The sequence below is a fragment of the Rattus rattus genome, chromosome 8 (assembly GCF_011064425.1).
Source record: "Rattus rattus isolate New Zealand chromosome 8, Rrattus_CSIRO_v1, whole genome shotgun sequence".
NCBI lineage: Eukaryota > Metazoa > Chordata > Mammalia > Rodentia > Muridae > Rattus > Rattus rattus.
Genome location: NC_046161.1, coordinates 33386625 through 33405415, shown reverse-complemented (window position 1 = coordinate 33405415; position 18791 = coordinate 33386625). Strand labels below are relative to the sequence as shown.

Sequence of the window (18791 nt, the reverse complement as noted above, 5' to 3'; positions counted from 1 at the left end):
TCCATTTAGTGACAAATTTTATTGATCTTGGGAGTTAGACAAATGTGACGTCATACTATATGCTGAGAATATACATTCCTTAATAATTTTGGAGAAAGAGTTTTCAAGATGAAAACACAGAGGCAGGGATATTGGGGTGGGGGGACACATCTGCAATTCGAGTACCCAAGAAGGCTGAGGCAGAAGGAGCCAGCGTTCAAGCCAGCTCTAGGCCCCAAGTGAGACCTTGGAATCAACCAACTGAGCAACTGACCAAGAGATAAGAAGACCCAGGCCTGATGGTTCAGGCCTAAAACCCCAGCTAATTGGGAAACTATGGCAGGGTGACAAGTTCAAAGCCAGCCTGGGAAACAGTGCAATTTTTCTTCAAGACAAAAATATAAGTAGAGGGATAGGATAGTAGTGTACTTGTATGAGGCCATGGGTTCAATGTATAATACTGCCAAAGAAAGAAACTAGAAAGGGCCAAAGCCCAAAGTGGACACATACACAATACTAAACACTTAAAGCATTCGGAGGCCACCAAATTTGGGAGAAAAAGACCCAAAATACATGACAGGAAGACATCTAACATTTCTGTACCTCCCTTCTAATCTCTGAGCAAACTTCAAATGTAGATACCCAAAAGCTGTAGCCAGGAGTTTGTTTATTGCATTGTTGGAACTCAGGCAGTGCCACACACTGTCTTTACCGAGCTCTGTGGAACCGCACATAAGGAATGGTCAACAACCGATGTCTCATACGTCTTCCAAACTATCTCATTAAAACAATTTTGTGTTTGAGTGCCTTTCTCTTCCAAACGGTTCCAAATACTCAACTGAGAACTTTATTTATACCTTATTAAAAAGGACCGGCTTCTTCTGTTGGACAACAGAGCCCAAAACTCTTTCCCCCAAGTCCACTACTCACAGCTTGACTGAACATTTACCCAAGGCAGATCACTGTCACTGCTATTCATTCAAAACAGACAGAAATCCTGAGTGTGGGTTCTGAGAAGACAGTTGTGCCTGTCTTGATGGTGACAATTTACATCCATGGACTCTGCTTCACTACTGAGTTTCTGAAGGCCAAGGCTCAGGAGGACTGCCTTAGCAACAAATGGTTATTCCTCTAGTCTGAAGACATGAAGGTGGCCAAGGCTCCGGAGAGTGCCTTTGTGCTTATCATCCATGACGCCAACATGTCCCGTGCTTCCGTTACCACGCTCAGCAGGACCTCAGTGGCTTGGCATAGATTGGCTCCAGCACATGATGAGTAAGAAGCAGGAAGAGGCCTCCAAGAAAGACGGCGCCGAGGAAAGCCAGCAGGACATAGCGGCCGATGAAAAAGGCATCCACAATCTGGAGAGAGAAAATATCAAAATGGAACCTCTGCCATGCCGGTGCCCGGCCTGTGGGAACCGGAAATCGGATGGCTGTGCCGGGTGTTTCTTTGTAACTTCAAGTCGTATCCTGCCCTGGGTTCCCTCTGCCTTTGGATAAGAAAACTTTAGGCTTCCTGGGAAGAAAATGAGAGTTTTTCACAGGAAAGGAGGAGGAGGAGTGTAGGGGGGCGGCGGGTGAAGGCAGTAGCGGAGGAGGAGGAGGAAGAGCAACAACAACTAGTAATAATAATAAGGTACAGGAAACAAATGGCTCAATTTAGGGGGAAGAGTAGTGTTCAGAACAAGCTGACTCTGAAGCTTGCATCAGAAGAGTTCTGAACTCTAATTGCAAGGGAGTGAGGGAAAGTGGCCACTTATCTAAGATATTAAAGCACTAAAAGGGTATGGAACTTGCCCCATCATACAGTTGGTTGCCTAGTAACCAGTCATATGGGAAGCCCCAATTTTACCGGTCTTTGTTGACAAAAACCTGTATCTGCTATTGGCTCTGCCCAGATGTCTGCCGTCCCCTTGTAAGGAACAGAGCTCTATTCTCCCCAAAGCTAAGCGGTGGTGCTGAAATGGGCAGGGGAAGCAGGTATCATAAGCCAAATGAGTGCCTAACGTACTTCACAGAAGCCATGAGAACCCACTTCCTGGAGAGAGTCCCAAATGCCTGACAGTAATGGTCACAGCCTAAATAACAGCCCAGAGACCCTAAGGCCTTGAGCCTGTGAACGCATGGATTGCATGACCAAGTGGAGTTAAGGCTGTGACCTGGAAGTCGGCAGATTAGCTTGGATTATCCAATCCAGGGAGGCCCAATGTTAGCAGAGGTTTTAAAAGATAAAGGCACGCTGGAGGCAGAGGTGGGCGGATCTCCACTGCATTTCACACCAGCCAAGGCTACACGGTAAGGCTTTGTCTCAAGAAACAAAACAGAATGAAAGAAGCAGAAAATACGTTCGGGAAAGGAGTCGTGAAATGGATACAGTCAGAGAGGTGACACAACTGCTGGCTCTGCAGATGGCCACAGACGGAAGCCATGAGCCAGGCACTAGGAGCAGCCTTCAAAGCTGGAAGAAGTCAGCAAGTGGGCATTCTTCCAGAACCGCTGGAAAGATCAGGGAGACTGGTGATGGGCTGCTAACCCACAAATAACAAATTTACGTACGGTAGGAACCATTATGCTGGCAGGAATTTGTTACAGCAGCAACAGAAAGCTAATACAGTGTTGATGCACAAAGCCCCTGAACAATCTGAGCAGAGGTATGGGTGAGATCCGAAGACATCAAGAAGACGACTGCGGCCACCCCGGCTGCTCCAGAGACTACCCCAACAGTCAACTTACAACCAAGGTCAGGTTGATAAAACAGCTTTAACATAACTTTGACCTTGGCTCTGGTACTGAACAAGTCTCTCGCGGGCTACATGTTTGCTCGCTTGACTGTTTCACTTTTTAATTAGCCAATTAGCAGGCCTTGGGTGCAGAAGGCCCAGGCCATGTATTATTGATACAGTATTGAGCCAGGCTGCTGCAGGGGCAGGCTCTCAGAACCTAAGAACGAAAGCTCCAATTCTGCTGGCCATGCTGACAAACATGTTTTGCTCAATCCTGGTTGTCTCCTGGGTCCGAAACTCATATGACGAAGGAGAGGGATTGATTTGAAAATGTGCCTTTTCTACTAGTCACACCTGCAATAATTACAAACATGGTAGCATGTATCACTCTCTTCTCCTAAAAACAAAGAAACTGGGGTAAGCCATTTGCAGAGAAGAACCTGACACCCAAGGGAATAACTCTTGGAATCTGTGTGGTAAGCATAATTTCCCTTAGAGTTTCCAGAGCTAATTTCCTTCTTCTCGCCGTCATTAGTCTCAGGTAGAGCTGGAAGTGTGTGTTCATTTTACTTCAAAATATTATGTAATTTTATGGACTATGTCAAATTGACAATCTGTCAGATTTGGAGAATGGTCTTTGATATTCTATTGAGTTCCAACAAGTATGAAGATTTTGGGGGGGGGGGCGATGGAGTATGGTTTTTTGAGACAGGGTTTCTCTGTGTAGCTCTGTCCGTCCTGGAACTCACTCTGTAGACCAAGCTTCCCTCAAACTCAGAGATCCACTTGCCTCTGCCTGCCACACGCTGGGATTAAAGGTGTGCGCCACTGCCCGGCACACTTGAAGATTCTGAGGACAGAGCCCAGCTTAAATCCTTGCTCTGCTCTTCCTGGAGTGTGGATTTGGGCAGGTCACCTGACCCTCTTACCCGGAAAACAAGAGTACCTAACTTAGGGTTGCTGTGTGGTTTCAACAAGACAATATAAACAAGGTGTTTAGCACAGGTCTCTTAATATAGTAATCCTTTAAGAATGTTAACTACTAGCATGGCTTCTACTCCTAAATTAAAATAGCTATTGGGAGGAAATCAGAATACCACCAGAAGATGTCATGGGACAGACAGGTCAGTACCCTTAGCAAGAGCCTATGGGTCTGAGAGCAGCCACACACGGTAGAACCAGCCTCAAGTCAGGAATGAACCAGAACAGGTGAGGTCTGCAGAAATGGGACAATGGCAGGGGTGATGCAGATCTATTTACAGAAGTAGGGGCTGGCAGATGTGGTCTAGGGGATGAAGATGACACTCACTGGTATAGAACACATCTGTAATTCACCTTCTGCTTCCCATGGAAAGGCTCCTCTTACCTACTGTTCTTGATGGAAATGACTCTCTTAACACAACAGTGGAAAAAGTCCCTCAGGATGGAAAAGCACCCCGAGAGCATTACACCCATTTTGATCAGGACCTGAGACTCTGAACCAATGCTACCAGGAGTGGGGAACATTGCATGTACAGCCTACGCCAGCCAGTTCCTAGTTCCTAACTCTTTTCTCTTCCTGTCTCTAAGTAAGGAGGGCTTTCTACATTGCCACTCAACTTGATGCAAGTGGCAAATGACGTCACACCAGATAAATCGCTGCCCGGTGGTGCGGTTGCGGGTGAGATCCATAAGACCCTTTTGCAGGGTAAAGGGACAGGAGCCCTGCAGCTCCTTTGGAGCCTCTTCATTGCTTGAACAGCTCTCAGGGCAGGGTGGAGGGGCTGAGATTAGGAGCAAAATGAAACGCAGTAGCTTTACCTTCATTTCGCCTTCTGGGGCCGGGAATTCACTGGCTCGAGGGAAAAGCAATAGAACTGTGGTGACGATCAGAGCACCCAGGAAGACGAAGATGATGGAGAACCTGGGAGCAAAGAGATCTGAGTATCAGAAGCACTGTGGACTGTCTACTTCTAACCCGTAGGCCTGTGCTGGGGTCACAGGCCTGTGCTGGCTTGTCCCTGAAGGCCCACAAAGTCCTCCACCCCGAAGCCTTGCTTCCCAGGACAGGTACCAGCTGGGTATCTTCCTATTTATTCCTGGTAACTCCCAATTCCTAACAATGGGAATTCATCGTTTTCTGCACAAAGTGTCCATTCATGCGTATAGACATACACATCCCTCCCATCCCCACACACCTTTGTTCTTTCAGACCAGAACACTTCGGCAAATACTGCAGCTGTCTGTTTATTACTGTTCATAACCCTGACATTGTGTATCTCAAGTGTCTCCAGGATTAGGTTATGGCTTGGTACTGAGGGCCAGGCCATCTCACTGAAAACTTCAGTGTCTGTGGGCCCAGGGTAAAGTCTTAAGGATTGGACCAAGCATGTGCCATAAATCTGAACAATTAGACAAAACTTCTGCCTACAACTCCCAAGGAACTCAAGAGCAGCCAAAGTAGATTTTCTTGTCATCTCTGCCTCCCTCCCACCATCCATCTCCTCCACAGTGAGAACTGAAGAACACGCTTCCGTTGCCCTCCCACCTCTGCCTCAGAGCATAAATAACACAGTTAGTGCTTATGATAAGAGGTTAAAATGCAACTCGTTCAAACTGCCAGTAATTACAAAAATGATCTTCTGAATTCTAAATGTTTAATGAGCGTCAGCGATTTTTACCTCTAATTGCTTTTACCTAGGACTCCCGGCTGGAAAGAATGCCTTACCTAGCTATCCCAGAGGCTCTGGATAACAGCACACACAGCAGCAGCACCAACACCCAGAGCAGAGCGAGGAGGAACACGCCAGCACCCACTCCCAACACCATGCCAGCCATCCTAGGGGACAGAGAGCAGCATTAGCCTCTGGTTGCCCCCCTCCCCTCCTGAGTGTGCCTACTGTTCAGACATCACAGAAAGCCTGGACTCGGTGTGAGGAATCTTGATGACCACTATGTCAGGAGGCTCACTCATGGTCTTTAATTTTCAGGAATGTCCAGCCCCAGAGTCCCTTAATGAAAACTGGGAATGCAGAACCCAGAGCTTTCTTTATGTGTGAACAGGGGTGGGGACTGGGGGAGGGGGTGTTGGACGGAGGCTGCTTTCTACTCTGCCTATTGTCATTTCAAATTCAGGCTCTTCGGCTCCACTTTGATTTCTGGAGCCCACGTTAGAAATCTGAGCTCTTTTTCTTCCACAAACCTTAACCAAGTCTTCTTCAAAGGCTACAGAAAGCCAAGGCTTCCGTTAAACTTGGACTCAGCAGGCAATCACAAGACAGAAACTTCCACTCTGTTGTCAAGTTCTCCTTCACAGAAGGAAGAAAACACCCCGTCCCTAGAACAGACATCACCCCTTTGGGTTCCTACGACAGGCTAAGCGCTCTACACTGGCTTGTTTAGTCTCGGCAATGAGAAAGGTATTGCGTCTGAGCTATACAAGAGGCAAGTTAGTGTTGGTTTCCTAGCTGTGGTTCACAACAGGAATTCCTTCCTTCAGCCTTTGACACCACGGGTCTGAAACAGAGGTGTCCAAGGGGCCACGCATCCCCTACAGGATCTAAGGGAGGATGCTTGCTTGGCTCCTCTAGTTTCTGGGGACCCCAGGCACTCCCTTGCTTGCACCTACAGGAACTGTCATCTCCACGTGACATTTCCCTTCTCTGTCTTCTGTCTACCCACTATCACCAGATGTAAGGTCTAAACCCACATCAAAGATCCTTTTGCCAAATAGATCACCACAGATGCTGAAAGTCAGGCTATCCTGGGGTTGGGCGGGGTACCATTCTCTCCACTAATGAGGCAATGCCATTCTAGAGCACGTTCCTGAGTTTCTTTTTTAGTGTCAGAGACAGATCTTAGGAAAACAGCTTCTTCCTCGGGTTTCTGGGTTTCTTTGGCTGATTTAAACACAGTGGAAATAGACTGAGGTCTTTTGTTGTAAGTTTGTTGGGAAAGAGACTCTAAGCATGAACTGGGAAGGGGAAGGAAGGGAAGGGAAGGGAAGGGAAGGGAAGGAAGGGAAGGAAGGGAAGGGAAGGGAAGGAAGGAAGTTTATTCAGTCAACATTGTGCTGTGCCCACCATGGAAAGCACTGTGCTCTTCCTTAGGGATGACAAAGAGAAATAAGACACACATTCCAGCAAAGCTTATGGTCTACCAGAGAACAACGTGATGCAAACGCCTATCTGTATTACGTTCTTATTTGCAGCGAGAGCAACACATATTGAGAGCTGAGACAGGGAGAAGGTTAAGGGGGTATCAGCGCTTGCACACTGGGGAGGAATCGGTGTGACAGGATGGCAGAGCAGAGGGAGTTCCCGCTTGCCTCTGTCCTCCCTGCAGAGCGAGCACTCTGCCCTCATTAGAGCCCCGAGGACATCATGTTAGTATCTGCAGCACGGCGAGTACGTCCCTGTCTTCAGATCTCTGTACTTGACGTTTCCAGAGGTAGGATTCGACCGGCAGCCCCCAGCAAGGCAGGCACCCGCTAGTTGGTTATTTGTGTGGCCTCTCCTCATAATGTGGCTTCATCGGAGGAGGGTCATCCTCAGACAGCCCTTCCCTGACTTGCCATCTAAAATAACTCTCCAAAAGAGTCTCTCTGTGTCTTTCGGAGAACTCTTCACTGTAGTTAATGACCCAGGCTCTTGCATGACAGGCAAATGCCCTGTTACAGATCCTTAGCCTCAGCCTCCACGGTTAGCTCTCCTATCCATTTGTTTACAAGTTCATTTTCTACCTCTTATTAAGATAAAAAAAAAAAAAACCTCCCGAGGACAGAAACTGTTTTGCCCACTCTGCTCTCCCCAGTTCTCAGCATCAAGATTATGTAAAATAAAACAAATATTTGCTGGTGAATAAATGAAGCCATGCTGACCAGTCTACAAAATTCAAGTGAAGGGGAGGTAAGACCACAGTGGTACACTGTAGACAGATGATGGGAACTGTTGGTTAATGGGGCTAACAGCAGAAGTGTCTAACAAAATGGAATTTTAAAAACCGGAGGTGTAAAAAGGTAACATTCTAAAGTGCTCTTAGTTTAATGTACCCCCAAAGCCTGATGGGTAAGCAGGAACTGGGCTCAAAGTCCACAGTGGTTCTGACTGGAGATGGAGGCCTAAGAAGGTTCTCCAGTTGTGCCTCAGCTCATGAGATCCCTAATGTAAACTACAATAAAAGTGAGAAACCTACAGGATCCCCAAGAGGCTAAAGTAAAGTCGCTGAGTGGGGTACCACTCAGTAGGCATGCAAAGTTCCTTCAAGAATAAATCTGTGGGGACCAGGGAGGTGGCTAAGTTGGTGAGGTGTCTACTGCATAAGCAAGAGGCCCCAAGTTCCAATCTCTGGCAGTCACAGAAAAGCAGTAGTGACCATGGTACTCTCAGCACTGGGGAGTGGGTTAAGGAGAGTCCTGGAGCTCACTGGTGGTCAGTCTAGCCAACCGGTGAGCTCCAGGCTCTGTGGGAAATCCTGACTGAAAAATAAGATGGAGAAGCAACCAAAGAAGGCACCTGGCCTTGACCTCTGGCCTCTACCAAACACTTGCATAATAGTAACAAGAACTACTATGCACACAGGGACACTTGAACACATGCATGCACACACCCACATAAACATACACCCAACCCGCACACACAATTTTTAAAGAATAAATATGAAATAGGCCGGGAGGTTGGGATCAATGGCGGAGCAGTGGCCTCCCACAAACGAGGCTGTGGGTGAGGTCCTCTGTGCCACCGCAGAGTGGGAAATTTTCAATTTTATACGACACAGTCAGTGGAACCAGCACCCCAGAGTTGATCATTGAGAGATTCTCATCCTGAACTTTTTAAAAAATTCAAAGTAGCTCTTTACAAAAGCGACAGAAACGGCAAACGAGAGGGTGAAACACTGAATTTGAGAAAGATACACGAGGCAGACACTAGGAAAGCAACGGCAGGGAAAGGAGGCAAGGACACCCAATATACACAGAGCTCTAGCCTTGCAGGACTAACGTCCTGGAGCTCTGATTCACAGTCAGGAAAACACACCGCACAGTGAACTGCACAGTGCAATTGGCCAGGGTGGGGAACGCCATCTTGTATGCTTTGCCACCACAGGGTGAAACAACATAAAAGTTAGTGGAACAGTATTTGTAACAAAACAGCATACGTAAAGATTTGAAAGTGTCCATAAGAACAGGTTTGAGAGAAATGATTTAGTCAAGAGCTATAACCTGGAGGACACATGAACCTAACCACAAAACCTCTAAACGTACAGTCAAACAGACAAGAGCACTACAACAAATGGCACACCCAAATTAATGGATTTTACTGTTATTTCAGAAATCAGAGGGAAACAAGAGAACCAACTTCACACAGAGAACAGCAGAATGGCCAATACATGTACGTCCTTACCTCACTAGCCACCAGAAAAATGCAAATAAAAACCAATCGAAGGATCTCTGTATGTCTACCAGGATGGCCAAAGGATGATGGCAGTCAGTCCACAGGGACGAAGGTGGCAGACAGTCTATAGGGATGAAGATGGCAGACAGTCTATAGGGATGAAGATGGCAGACAGTCTATAGGGATGAGGATGGCAGACAGTCTATAGGGATGAGGATGGCAGACAGTCTATAGGGATGAGGATGGCAGACAGTCTATAGGGATGAGGATGGCAGACAGTCTATAGGGATGAGGATGGCAGACAGTCTATAGGATGAAGATGGCAGTCAGTCTATAGGGATGAAGGTGGCAGACAGTCTATAGGGATGAGGATGGCAGTCAGTCTATAGGGATGAAGGTGGCAGATAGTCTATAGGGATGAGGATGGCAGACAGTCTATAGGGATGAGGATGGCAGACAGTCTATAGGATGAAGATGGCAGTCAGTCTATAGGGATGAAGGTGGCAGTCTATAGGGATGAGGATGGCAGACAGTCTATAGGGATGAGGATGGCAGTCAGTCTATAGGGATGAAGGTGGCAGACAGTCTATAGGGATGAGGATGGCAGACAGTCTATAGGGATGAGGATGGCAGTCAGTCTATAGGGATGAAGGTGGCAGACAGTCCATAGGGATGAGGATGGCAGTCAGTCTATAGGGATGAGGATGGCAGACAGTCTATAGGGATGAGGATGGCAGACAGTCTATAGGATGAAGATGGCAGTCAGTCTATAGGGATGAAGGTGGCAGACAGTCTATAGGGATGAGGATGGCAGTCAGTCTATAGGGATGAGGATGGCAGTCAGTCCATAGGGATGAAGGTGGCAGACAGTCCATAGGGATGAGGATGGCAGACAGTCTATAGGGATGAAGGTGGCAGACAGTCTATAGGGATGAGGATGGCAGACAGTCTATAGGGATGAAGGTGGCAGTCTATAGGGATGAGGATGGCAGACAGTCCATAGGGATGAAGATGGCAGACAGTCCATAGGGATGAAGAGCCTAATGCACACAGTCCATAGGGATGAAGAGCCTAATGCACACAGTCCATAGGGATGAAGAGCCTAATGCACACAGTCCATAGGGATGAAGAGCCTAATGCACACAGTCCGTCACACACAGGGCTGCATCCAACAGTGCGGGTGAATTTCACAAGCATCAGGCGAAGGGCAGAGTGACAAGTTCACCGTAGACTCCGATTACGTAATGTTCGGAAACAGGTCCAACTGCTCCAGGGCACTGCCGAGGTCTGTTTACCTCGAGTGATGGGACGGGGCATGGATGATAAAACTGTTCTTTGATCTGGGTGTTCGTTTCCTGACTTTGTAACTTTGGTAATCTGTATCTAGCTATACACCTGGGGGTGGGGGTTGTTTCTGTATGTGTTATATTTCACTACAAAACCTTTTCTGAGAGGACTCAATGCTCACTGGACAGTTAATAAGATAAAATAAAAAATTACCTTTTTTTTTTTAAGTGGAACGCACTTTTTAAAATATAGTGATTTAGGGGCTGGAGAGATGGCTCAGTGGTTAAGAACACTAACCACTCTTCCAGAGGTCCTGAGTTCAATTCCCAACAACCACAGGGTGGCTCACAACCATCTGTAATAGGATCTGGTGCCCTCTTTTGGTGTGTCTGAAGACAGCTAGTGTACTCATGTGCATAAAATAAATCTTTGAAAAAAAACATAGTGATTCTTTATAACATATGAATCTATATAGTCACATACAACACACGACAGACAACAGAATGTGGTACCTGGGCATTTCGTGTCATTTAGGGGTTGTGGGGGACAAAATGAGGGTGCTGATGTGAAACGGGTGGTCATGAGCTGTGTCTTAAAGCTAGGTAATGGTTGAGGTGGTATTGTCTTCACTACCTTCTAAATATCTAAATAGAGTTCAAACTCACATAGCAAAAATAGGCATGTATATGTACATATGTGTAAATATGATTAAGTACAAAACATATTTGTAAGATTTTTGCAGCCAAAATTAGGCAACTTTATGCAAAGGCTTTTGAAAAGTACCTGGATAGTGGAATGAAGCAGGCTGTATAGAGAAGTAACTCATGCTTTCAGATGAGATGGTTTGATGAAAAGATCTCAATTTTTCTTAACGTGAAAACTCAGTGCAATTCTAACCAAAATCTAAAAATACTTCTTTTTTTGTAAGGAATCCTAAATTCACACAGGAGAGTAAAGAGCCAAGAATAGCCAACACCACTCTGAGAACTAGGAACGGCAATGTGCTTTTCTTGTCACCAACTGCCACAGACACGTTATGAAACCAAGGTAATTAAAACAGTGTGACAGTGGGACAAAGACACATGGACCAATCGCACGGAACTGAAAGCCCAGACGCAGATCTGGGCATTTGTGAGAACTTCATACTCCCTAGGAAGTGGCTGGCTTCGTGGCCCAGTGTGAAGAGGGCTTCACAGTGGTGGTAACGCAGATGAATATCTAGCCAGGAAACAATAAAGCTCGACCTCTACCCCGTAGCTTGTACAGAAGTTGATTTTTAGTGGAAGTAATTCATAATGAAACAGCATATGTTCGAATTATGAGCGTTCGGGCTGACTACACTAGAATACATAATGAAGTACAGTAGTCAGATGCTCGCCTAAACTTAGCGAGCGAGAGCCCCACATGCAGACCATGCAGGTGTGTTGTGCTGGCAACTCAAATACCACGAGCTGTGCCGCCTTCGGTTAGATGATTTTTTCTAGACTGGGGAACAAGTTCCAAACCACAGATCAGTATAATTTTCCCTTGAATTACATTCCTGGAAATTACACTTCACTGAACTGTGCCAAAAAATACATTATGTTAACACAAAAAATGGGAGTTAGGTTCTAGGCCCAGATAATTATTAAATGAATATCCTAGAGGGCATTGGAAAGTTGCACAAGGTGCAGGGTGACTCTTCGTCTGAGGGCTGCCCGAACGTTCCACAGCATCCAACAGTCTGAGCTCTCTGGCATATTCCAGCCATGGTAATAGTTCAAGTTGGCCTCAAATGTCCCTTGGCGGCATGCACCGCCCTTGAAAGTTCAAAAAAAGAGTTCTAGAAACTCTCATCTACAGAGACACACACGAGGGAAGTCATTGTCATTTCCATAGCAGAGAGGAGGTAAATGCTACAACCTATCCAGTGGATTTATTATATTCTCACCATGAACACTTCAAACGAATGGACCTGATCTACATTCATCGACACGCGGATATATCCCACAAGCAGTGCTGAGGGACAAAAGCAGGTTGCAAGCCAGGAACAGTGGCCTGTGTCCGTACTGCCTGCGGGGCTGTGTCTGTAGGGGGTGTCTGAGGGAGACACATCTCTAGATCCAGACCAGCGAGGGCCCATCTTAAACAAACACAGACACAAATACACACACATACAAAAGCACGAGAGCAAATAAACAGCCACCCTTTCTTTTTCCTCTTCTAGGGACTGGGTCTAGAGATACTTGGTGGGCTGGAGAGATGGCTCAGCGGTTAAGAGCACCCGACTGCTCTTCCAGAGGTCATGAGTTCAATTCCCAGCAACCACACGGTGGCTCACAACCATCTGTAAAGAGATCTGATGCCCTCTTCTGGTGTGTCTGAAGACAGCTATAGTGTACTTATATATAATAAATGAATAAATCTAAAAAAAAAAAAATTTTAGAGATACTTTGTATGGCCCAGTGTCTGCCATGCTGTTGTGGGCTTTCCTACAATGCAGCCTCTAAGAAAACTAGGCTGCCTCTAAGCCCCTGGCAACAGGATGGTTCACCGTTATAGCAAGAAGGTTGGGAGAACACCTAAATCCACATGTAGTGTGGGCCCAGGCAGACTCCCAGGGGTTCCTGCTGGAAGACACGATGCTTATGAGATTGTCTAAGACAAAGAAGCAGGGCAGAGGGCCTATGGTGGCTCCATGTGTGTCCGTGACGGCGTCAAGCTGCCTGCCTTACTGAGGAGCAGAAAACTTGTGAACCGGGCTGAAGGCATGGAGTCAGAAAGCAAAATAAACGTGGAGCTTTTTTAAGTGATTAAAAAAAACAAAACATGGGGGCTGGGGATTTAGCTCAGCGGTAGAGCGCTTACCTAGGAAGCGCAAGGCCCTGAGTTCGGTCCCCAGCTCCGAAAAAAAGAACCAAAAAAAAAAACAAAACAAAACAAAACAAAACAAAACAACATAGCTTGAGGTGGGGAAAGGTAAATAAAAGTAAGCCATAAACTGAAATCCAAAGTATTTGATTTACATTTTGAACTTAAAGGAAGTTATCTTCAATTATATACACACATACATACATACACACACACATGCATATACATATATTATCTATACATCAAAAGTATAATGGTATGGGTACTGGGCTGGGGAAATGGTTCAGTCAATAAAGTGCTTGCCCTGGAAGTGGGAAGAATTAGATTACTGAACCCACGTGAAAAGTACTTTTAACTCCAGTGCTGGAGAGGTAGAGACAGGAGGATCCTGGGAGCTGACTGGGCAGCTACTCCTCCCTAGTTAAACTCTAGATCACTGAGACCCTGTCTCAAACATAGTAAACGAGTTCCTGAGGATCACACACACATGTCCTCCCACATGCACACACATGTAAGTGCACAAACCCCGGAACACGCATAATAAACAACAACAAAAGAAAAATGAGTGTGAATTGAACACAGCGATTCTGGGAAGAGTCTCCGGAAGGGAGGACGAAAACAGGATGGGACCAGCAAAGAGGATAGAAGGGATTTTAACAATTTCTGATGCTTCGTTTCTTTAAGATTAAAAACCATGAGCAGAATGCTAATATTTATTAATCTGGCTGGCAGACACCCCAAACTAGAGATTTCGATAGCCTCTAGTTCTTAAACATTTGTGAGACTTACTTTTAAAGTTGTGCCCCATGTTTATTTTTATTGTACGCCCACTGGTCTTTTGCCTGTGTATATGTCTGTGCAAGGGTGCAGGTCCCCTGAGGTTACAGCCGCAGACAGTTGTGAGCTGCTGTGTAAGTGTGAGAATTGAGCCTCAGTCCTCTGCCAGTGCTCTTAACTGCTGAGCCATCTTCCCAGGCTGAGACTCATGAGAGTTCATCATTTTCATAAGACGAATGTTATAGCTTAGGTTAGAGCGGCTTCAGGCCTATAATCCCGACTCCCTCAGTAGTTGACGCAGAAGAATTTCAAGTTCAAGGCCCAACTGGGCAATTTGGTAAGACTGTTTGAAAGTAAAATTATCAAAAAATGAATAAACGAATAAATAACCATGAGGCAGGGTTAGAGTGGCCCAGTGGCACAGCTCCTGTGTAGAGCCAATCTCTCCCACATCGGAGTGTACCCTCACTTAAGACTCAGATTTGGTAGCAGAGACCGGAGACGGATGATCAGTTAGGGGACTACCACAATTCTCCAGCTAAGAACTTGCCTTAGCTACGGAAATGGAAAAGGGTCAAAAGGGAGATCAGAAACAACTAGGGTGACTGGCTGAGCCGATGGGGTTTCCTTGAAGAAAACGTCTACTTAGGATTAGCTGTGCTGTTTTGGGTATCGTACAATAACCTAGAAGACACAAACAAACTCCTATCCCCTAGAAATCAGGATAAATGACAGCTGAGGCTGGGAACACCAGAAGCATTGAGCTTCTATCCCCATGGGTGCTGTCAGGCCCAGGTGACATCAAGTTATACCTATAGTCTGACTTTTCAGTGACAGGAGAAACAGCTCCAAGCCCTTCTAAAACAAGAGTCATTATTTCATAACCAAACAATTGTCTTGGGGTTCTTTAAAAAAATTTTTTTAATTGATGTTCGTGCATGAGCGTGTGATGTTTGGCAAGTGCTGTGGAGGTCAGAAGAGGGCATTAGATTCCAGAAACTGGAGTTACAGGTTGTTTTAAGCCTGGGCTGAGCCATCTCTCCAGCCCCAGGGACCTTCTGATCACCCATCATCTATCTACCTTCCCTGAGATTGCAGGTGTGGACCACTCCCTGTTTATGACACAATGGGGACAGAACTCAGGTCCCCGTGCATGCTAGGCGTGACTGTGCCATCTGGGCTACAACCCCACGCCTCGGGAATAGCTAAATTATTTGTGAGACTTGACTAAAACAAAAACAAAAAATGTCCATTTACTTAAGACTCAGAATACCATCCGAATAGTCTCTGAGAGTTGATGCTTAAGCCAACACAATTTTAAGAGTAAATTCATTTGAAGCGAGTAACCTTTAGAGGAGGGGAAAAAAAAAAACCCAATTTGTGCAAATTTAAACACCGTGTGCAACAGTTGACAAGATCAAGGGAAGGCCAGGTGCTCTGTTATTTTTCCTCCCTGTGATGGAGGCTGTGAGGTCCCCTGTAAAGTTTCTCCAGACCCTTTTTAATGCGTATGTCTTTCGTTCTTCAACTAAGGTTGGTGCTACAGCCCTTTTCACCCAATTTCCAGGGAAAAATGAAAAAAACCTGTACCCAGGGCTCGCTGGATGAAAACTATCATGCTCACCACCATGCTGACGATCTTTGTTTGTTTGCTTTTGTTTTTCGAGACAGGGTTTCTTTGCCTACTCTTGGCTGTCCTGGAGCTAGACCAGGCTGGCCTCACACCGAGAACTGACAGCCTCTGCCTCCCGAGTGTTGAGATTAAAGGTTTAAGCCACCACAGCAAAACAAGCTGAGGATCTTAAGGGAGAAAACACCTATTTCAGAGGACAGTTTACTGCCTGGGGCAGATGGAGATTACAGATAAGGCTGCTGGTGGATGATACCATGCCCGTACCCCGAACTTCAGAACCAAGTCCTTGAAAGCAATAGAAAATGAGAGGTGTTTTTGACAGGACTGCCTTTCCAGAGAAACCTTTTTTGATTTTCTTTCTTTTGTTTTTTCAAGACAGAATTTCTCTGTGTAACAGCCCTTGCAGTCCCGGGAAAAGGTTTGTAGACTAGGATGGCCTCGAACTCACAAAGATTTGCCTGCCTGTGCCTCCAGTGTGCTGGGACTAAAGATTAGCGCCACCATACCCAGCTCTCTTTTCAACTTTTTTTATTGCTTATTCCAAGCCTTCAAAAGTAGTTAGAATGGCCTGGTGTAGTAGTACACACTGGTCATCCTAGCATTCAAAAGGCTGGGGCAAGAGGACTACAAGTTTGAGGCGAGCCTGGGATATTTAGCAAGATCTCTCTCAAAAAAACAACAAACTGGAGGACTGAGCGCCTATACTTTTTTTTTTCTACTTTAAAAACTACGACCTCATTTGGGTTTTAAAATATTAGGCTAATGCCTCCATCTTTGTTGGTCAATCACTGCAAGTCTTGGCAAAATCAAGTGCCACCCCCCCCCCCAAAGACCAGGTGACACCTGACGGTAGAAAGAGGGTGCATCACCGTCCTGCCGGTTTTACTAGGCAGGCAGCGATTCAGTCTGCAGGCTGCACCACACATCAGCTCCCAGTACCGCGGCTGGAACACTGGGATCTGAGCAGTAATCCCAGGCCAGCAGCCGGGATGACCTGAGGTGGTCCGCGCCTCTCCCGCCCTCACCTTCCAAACCTCTGCGGTCAGCCTCCGCTCCTCACCTGGCTTTCAGGTTCCTCACCAGGGTTCACCCCTAGCTCTCCGTCCCCTTCACCTAGGCTTTGGTCTACTTTGGACGAATCACAAGTAGGAATTCATTTAAAAAATTTATGATGGACCAATCAAAGACGCTCTTCCAGCACCTAGCGTCTTTCTTACTAGCTGACGTTTGCTGTGGCTCCAGGCAACGCAAAGCGTGGTGGGTGGTGTGCACGTCAGTCTCCTTTACGCCCTCTATTGGTCGACATGTACTGTCCTCAGTTTCGATTGGATAGCAATGCTTGTCAATCAAACCTCTGTAACCATTAAACCCTTAGACAACAACGGGAAGACTGTTTTGTAGCTTCTCGCAGTCGGGGCTAGAGATTGCTCTGTCCTGTCTAGACTGCGGAGAGCTGTTCCGCGGTCTACACACCAGCGCCTGCCCCACCCTCTGATGATCAGTCCGCGGGAGGGGCCTAGGATTGTGGGGCAATCAAATCGGCTTGGCATTTCAGGGTTCCTAACATCACTCCTGAATTGACTCCAAGATGACTAGTGAAAATAACAACACATTCTATTATCCTTACTCAGCCTTATTTTATTGGTCGTTTTTCTTCCCTTAGCTTTTGACATGTACGGAGGAAGCAAGGATCAGTGAAACCAAGAGACTTGGGAAGAGGCCCGAGGTCAAATAAACTCTTTTCGTCATGGACGAGTGGTCTTCCCTACTTGTTACCCAGAATTTGTCAAGATTTTGTGTCCAGGCTATAGGGTGTTCAATCAAAAGATCAAGCCAGTGAAAGGAAACAGGTCAAAGTCTGCATTCTTCATTGTGCAGGCATGAAGGGAAAACAAACAAACAAAAGCAATATCAGATTTGTGAACTGCGGTCCTGGAAGCTGTGCACTTAAAAAATATGGAAACAATGAGAAGCAAACAATTGGGCCTGAATGTATTCTGCCTGTCTGTCTGCCTGCCTGTCTCTGTTGTCTGTCTTTCCCTCTCCCCCTTTACTTCTTTCTCCTCCCCCTCCCTTCTCAGATTCTCACTTATGTGACCCTGGCTGTCCCGGAATTCATTCCGTAGACCAGGCTGGCCTTGAACTCACAGATCTGCCTGCTTCTGCCTCCCTAGTGCTGGGATCGAAGGCATGGGTCACTATCCTGGATTTCAGTGCACTCTGTTTCTGAATTGTGAATGAAGTGGAGGCTGATTGAATTTTACTGAATGTTGAAATCTACAGGTCCTTATCCCTTTAACAGCTGACCCTTAGCTGACTGAGTTAATGTTATTGTTGCTGTAGCTATCAGAAACTAAGAGATTACACAAGAAATAAAACATGACTCCTGTCACAATAAGTTTTACATAGTTTTGTAGTGTCAGGCCAAGGACACAAGGTATAAATCTAATTTATAGTTAGTTACTCCAGAGGATAGCAATGTTCCATGCTTGAGAACACTTTGTTGTTGAAGCTTTTATTTCCTGTGTATGTGTGTTCTGTCTACATGGTGCATGTACGCCACATGCATGCACATGTCCCTAAAGGTCAGAAGAGGTTGTGACAGAGGCTCCATCCCTTTCCATCTAAGGTAGTTAACCCACTGAGGAGCCCTCAGGATGCAGTCACTTACCCTACAGCTCCTAGGAGCCAGTGTTTGGGGAGCTATCGTTCTAAGCCATAACAAACAGGTCCTTTTGTAAAACAGTTTTCTTCTCTCCGGAGCCAACAAAATCAGCTAGAAGTAATGTTTAGTTGTCTTTCTCAAATGTGCAAAATCGTCTGTTCTGTGTTGATAGAGGTGAGTGGGGAGGAGCAAAGTAAGCCATTAGGCGTGCTAGGTTAGTACAGGCTATGATCTTGTAAGGAGATTAAAGTTTGCTTGTATAATTTTTAGTTATCAAAGTGTTTTCTGGATCAGGTGTGGTGAACACCTGGGATCCTAGAATTTAGGAGGCAGATGCAGGAGGATCACCACAAATTCAAGGCTGACTGCAGTTATACTGTAATGGCATTCTCAACCTGTGAGTTGTGAGTCCTTTTGGGGTTGAACAATCCTTTTACAGGGGTTGCCTAAGACCACTGGAAAACACAGATAGATATTCACACTATGATTCAGAACAGCAAAATTACA

At 46.1% G+C, this 18791-nt stretch overlaps 1 protein-coding gene across 2 annotated transcripts; it reads right to left on the bottom strand.

The window, feature by feature from the left end:
• Window positions 1-16762, bottom strand: Tmem218 (transmembrane protein 218). Of its 2 annotated transcripts, none has more exons than XM_032910827.1 (4): window positions 16680-16762; window positions 5412-5522; window positions 4505-4607; window positions 1-1340 (listed from the first exon to the last, which is right to left on the bottom strand). In XM_032910827.1, the coding sequence occupies exons 2-4, from the start codon at window positions 5519-5521 to the stop codon at window positions 1206-1208; spliced, it is 348 nt and encodes a 115-aa protein (XP_032766718.1). In that variant the 5' UTR covers window position 5522; window positions 16680-16762; the 3' UTR covers window positions 1-1205. The 2 variants fall into 2 exon arrangements, with proteins under 2 accessions (XP_032766718.1, XP_032766719.1); XM_032910828.1 differs by having other exon boundaries at window positions 16645-16749.
• Between the last annotated feature and the right edge of the window lie 2029 nt (window positions 16763-18791).

Excerpts from the sequence above, each read along its gene's own strand:
- Tmem218 (XM_032910827.1), bottom strand. The coding sequence starts at position 5,521 with ATGGCTGGCATGGTGTTGGGAGTGGGTGCTGGCGTGTTCCTCCTCGCT. Across the intron at positions 4,608-5,411 it reads AGAGCCTCTGGGATAGCTAG|GTTCTCCATCATCTTCGTCT; the intron begins GTAAGGCATTCT and ends CTTTGCTCCCAG. Across the intron at positions 1,341-4,504 it reads CCCCAGAAGGCGAAATGAAG|ATTGTGGATGCCTTTTTCAT; the intron begins GTAAAGCTACTG and ends TTCTCTCTCCAG.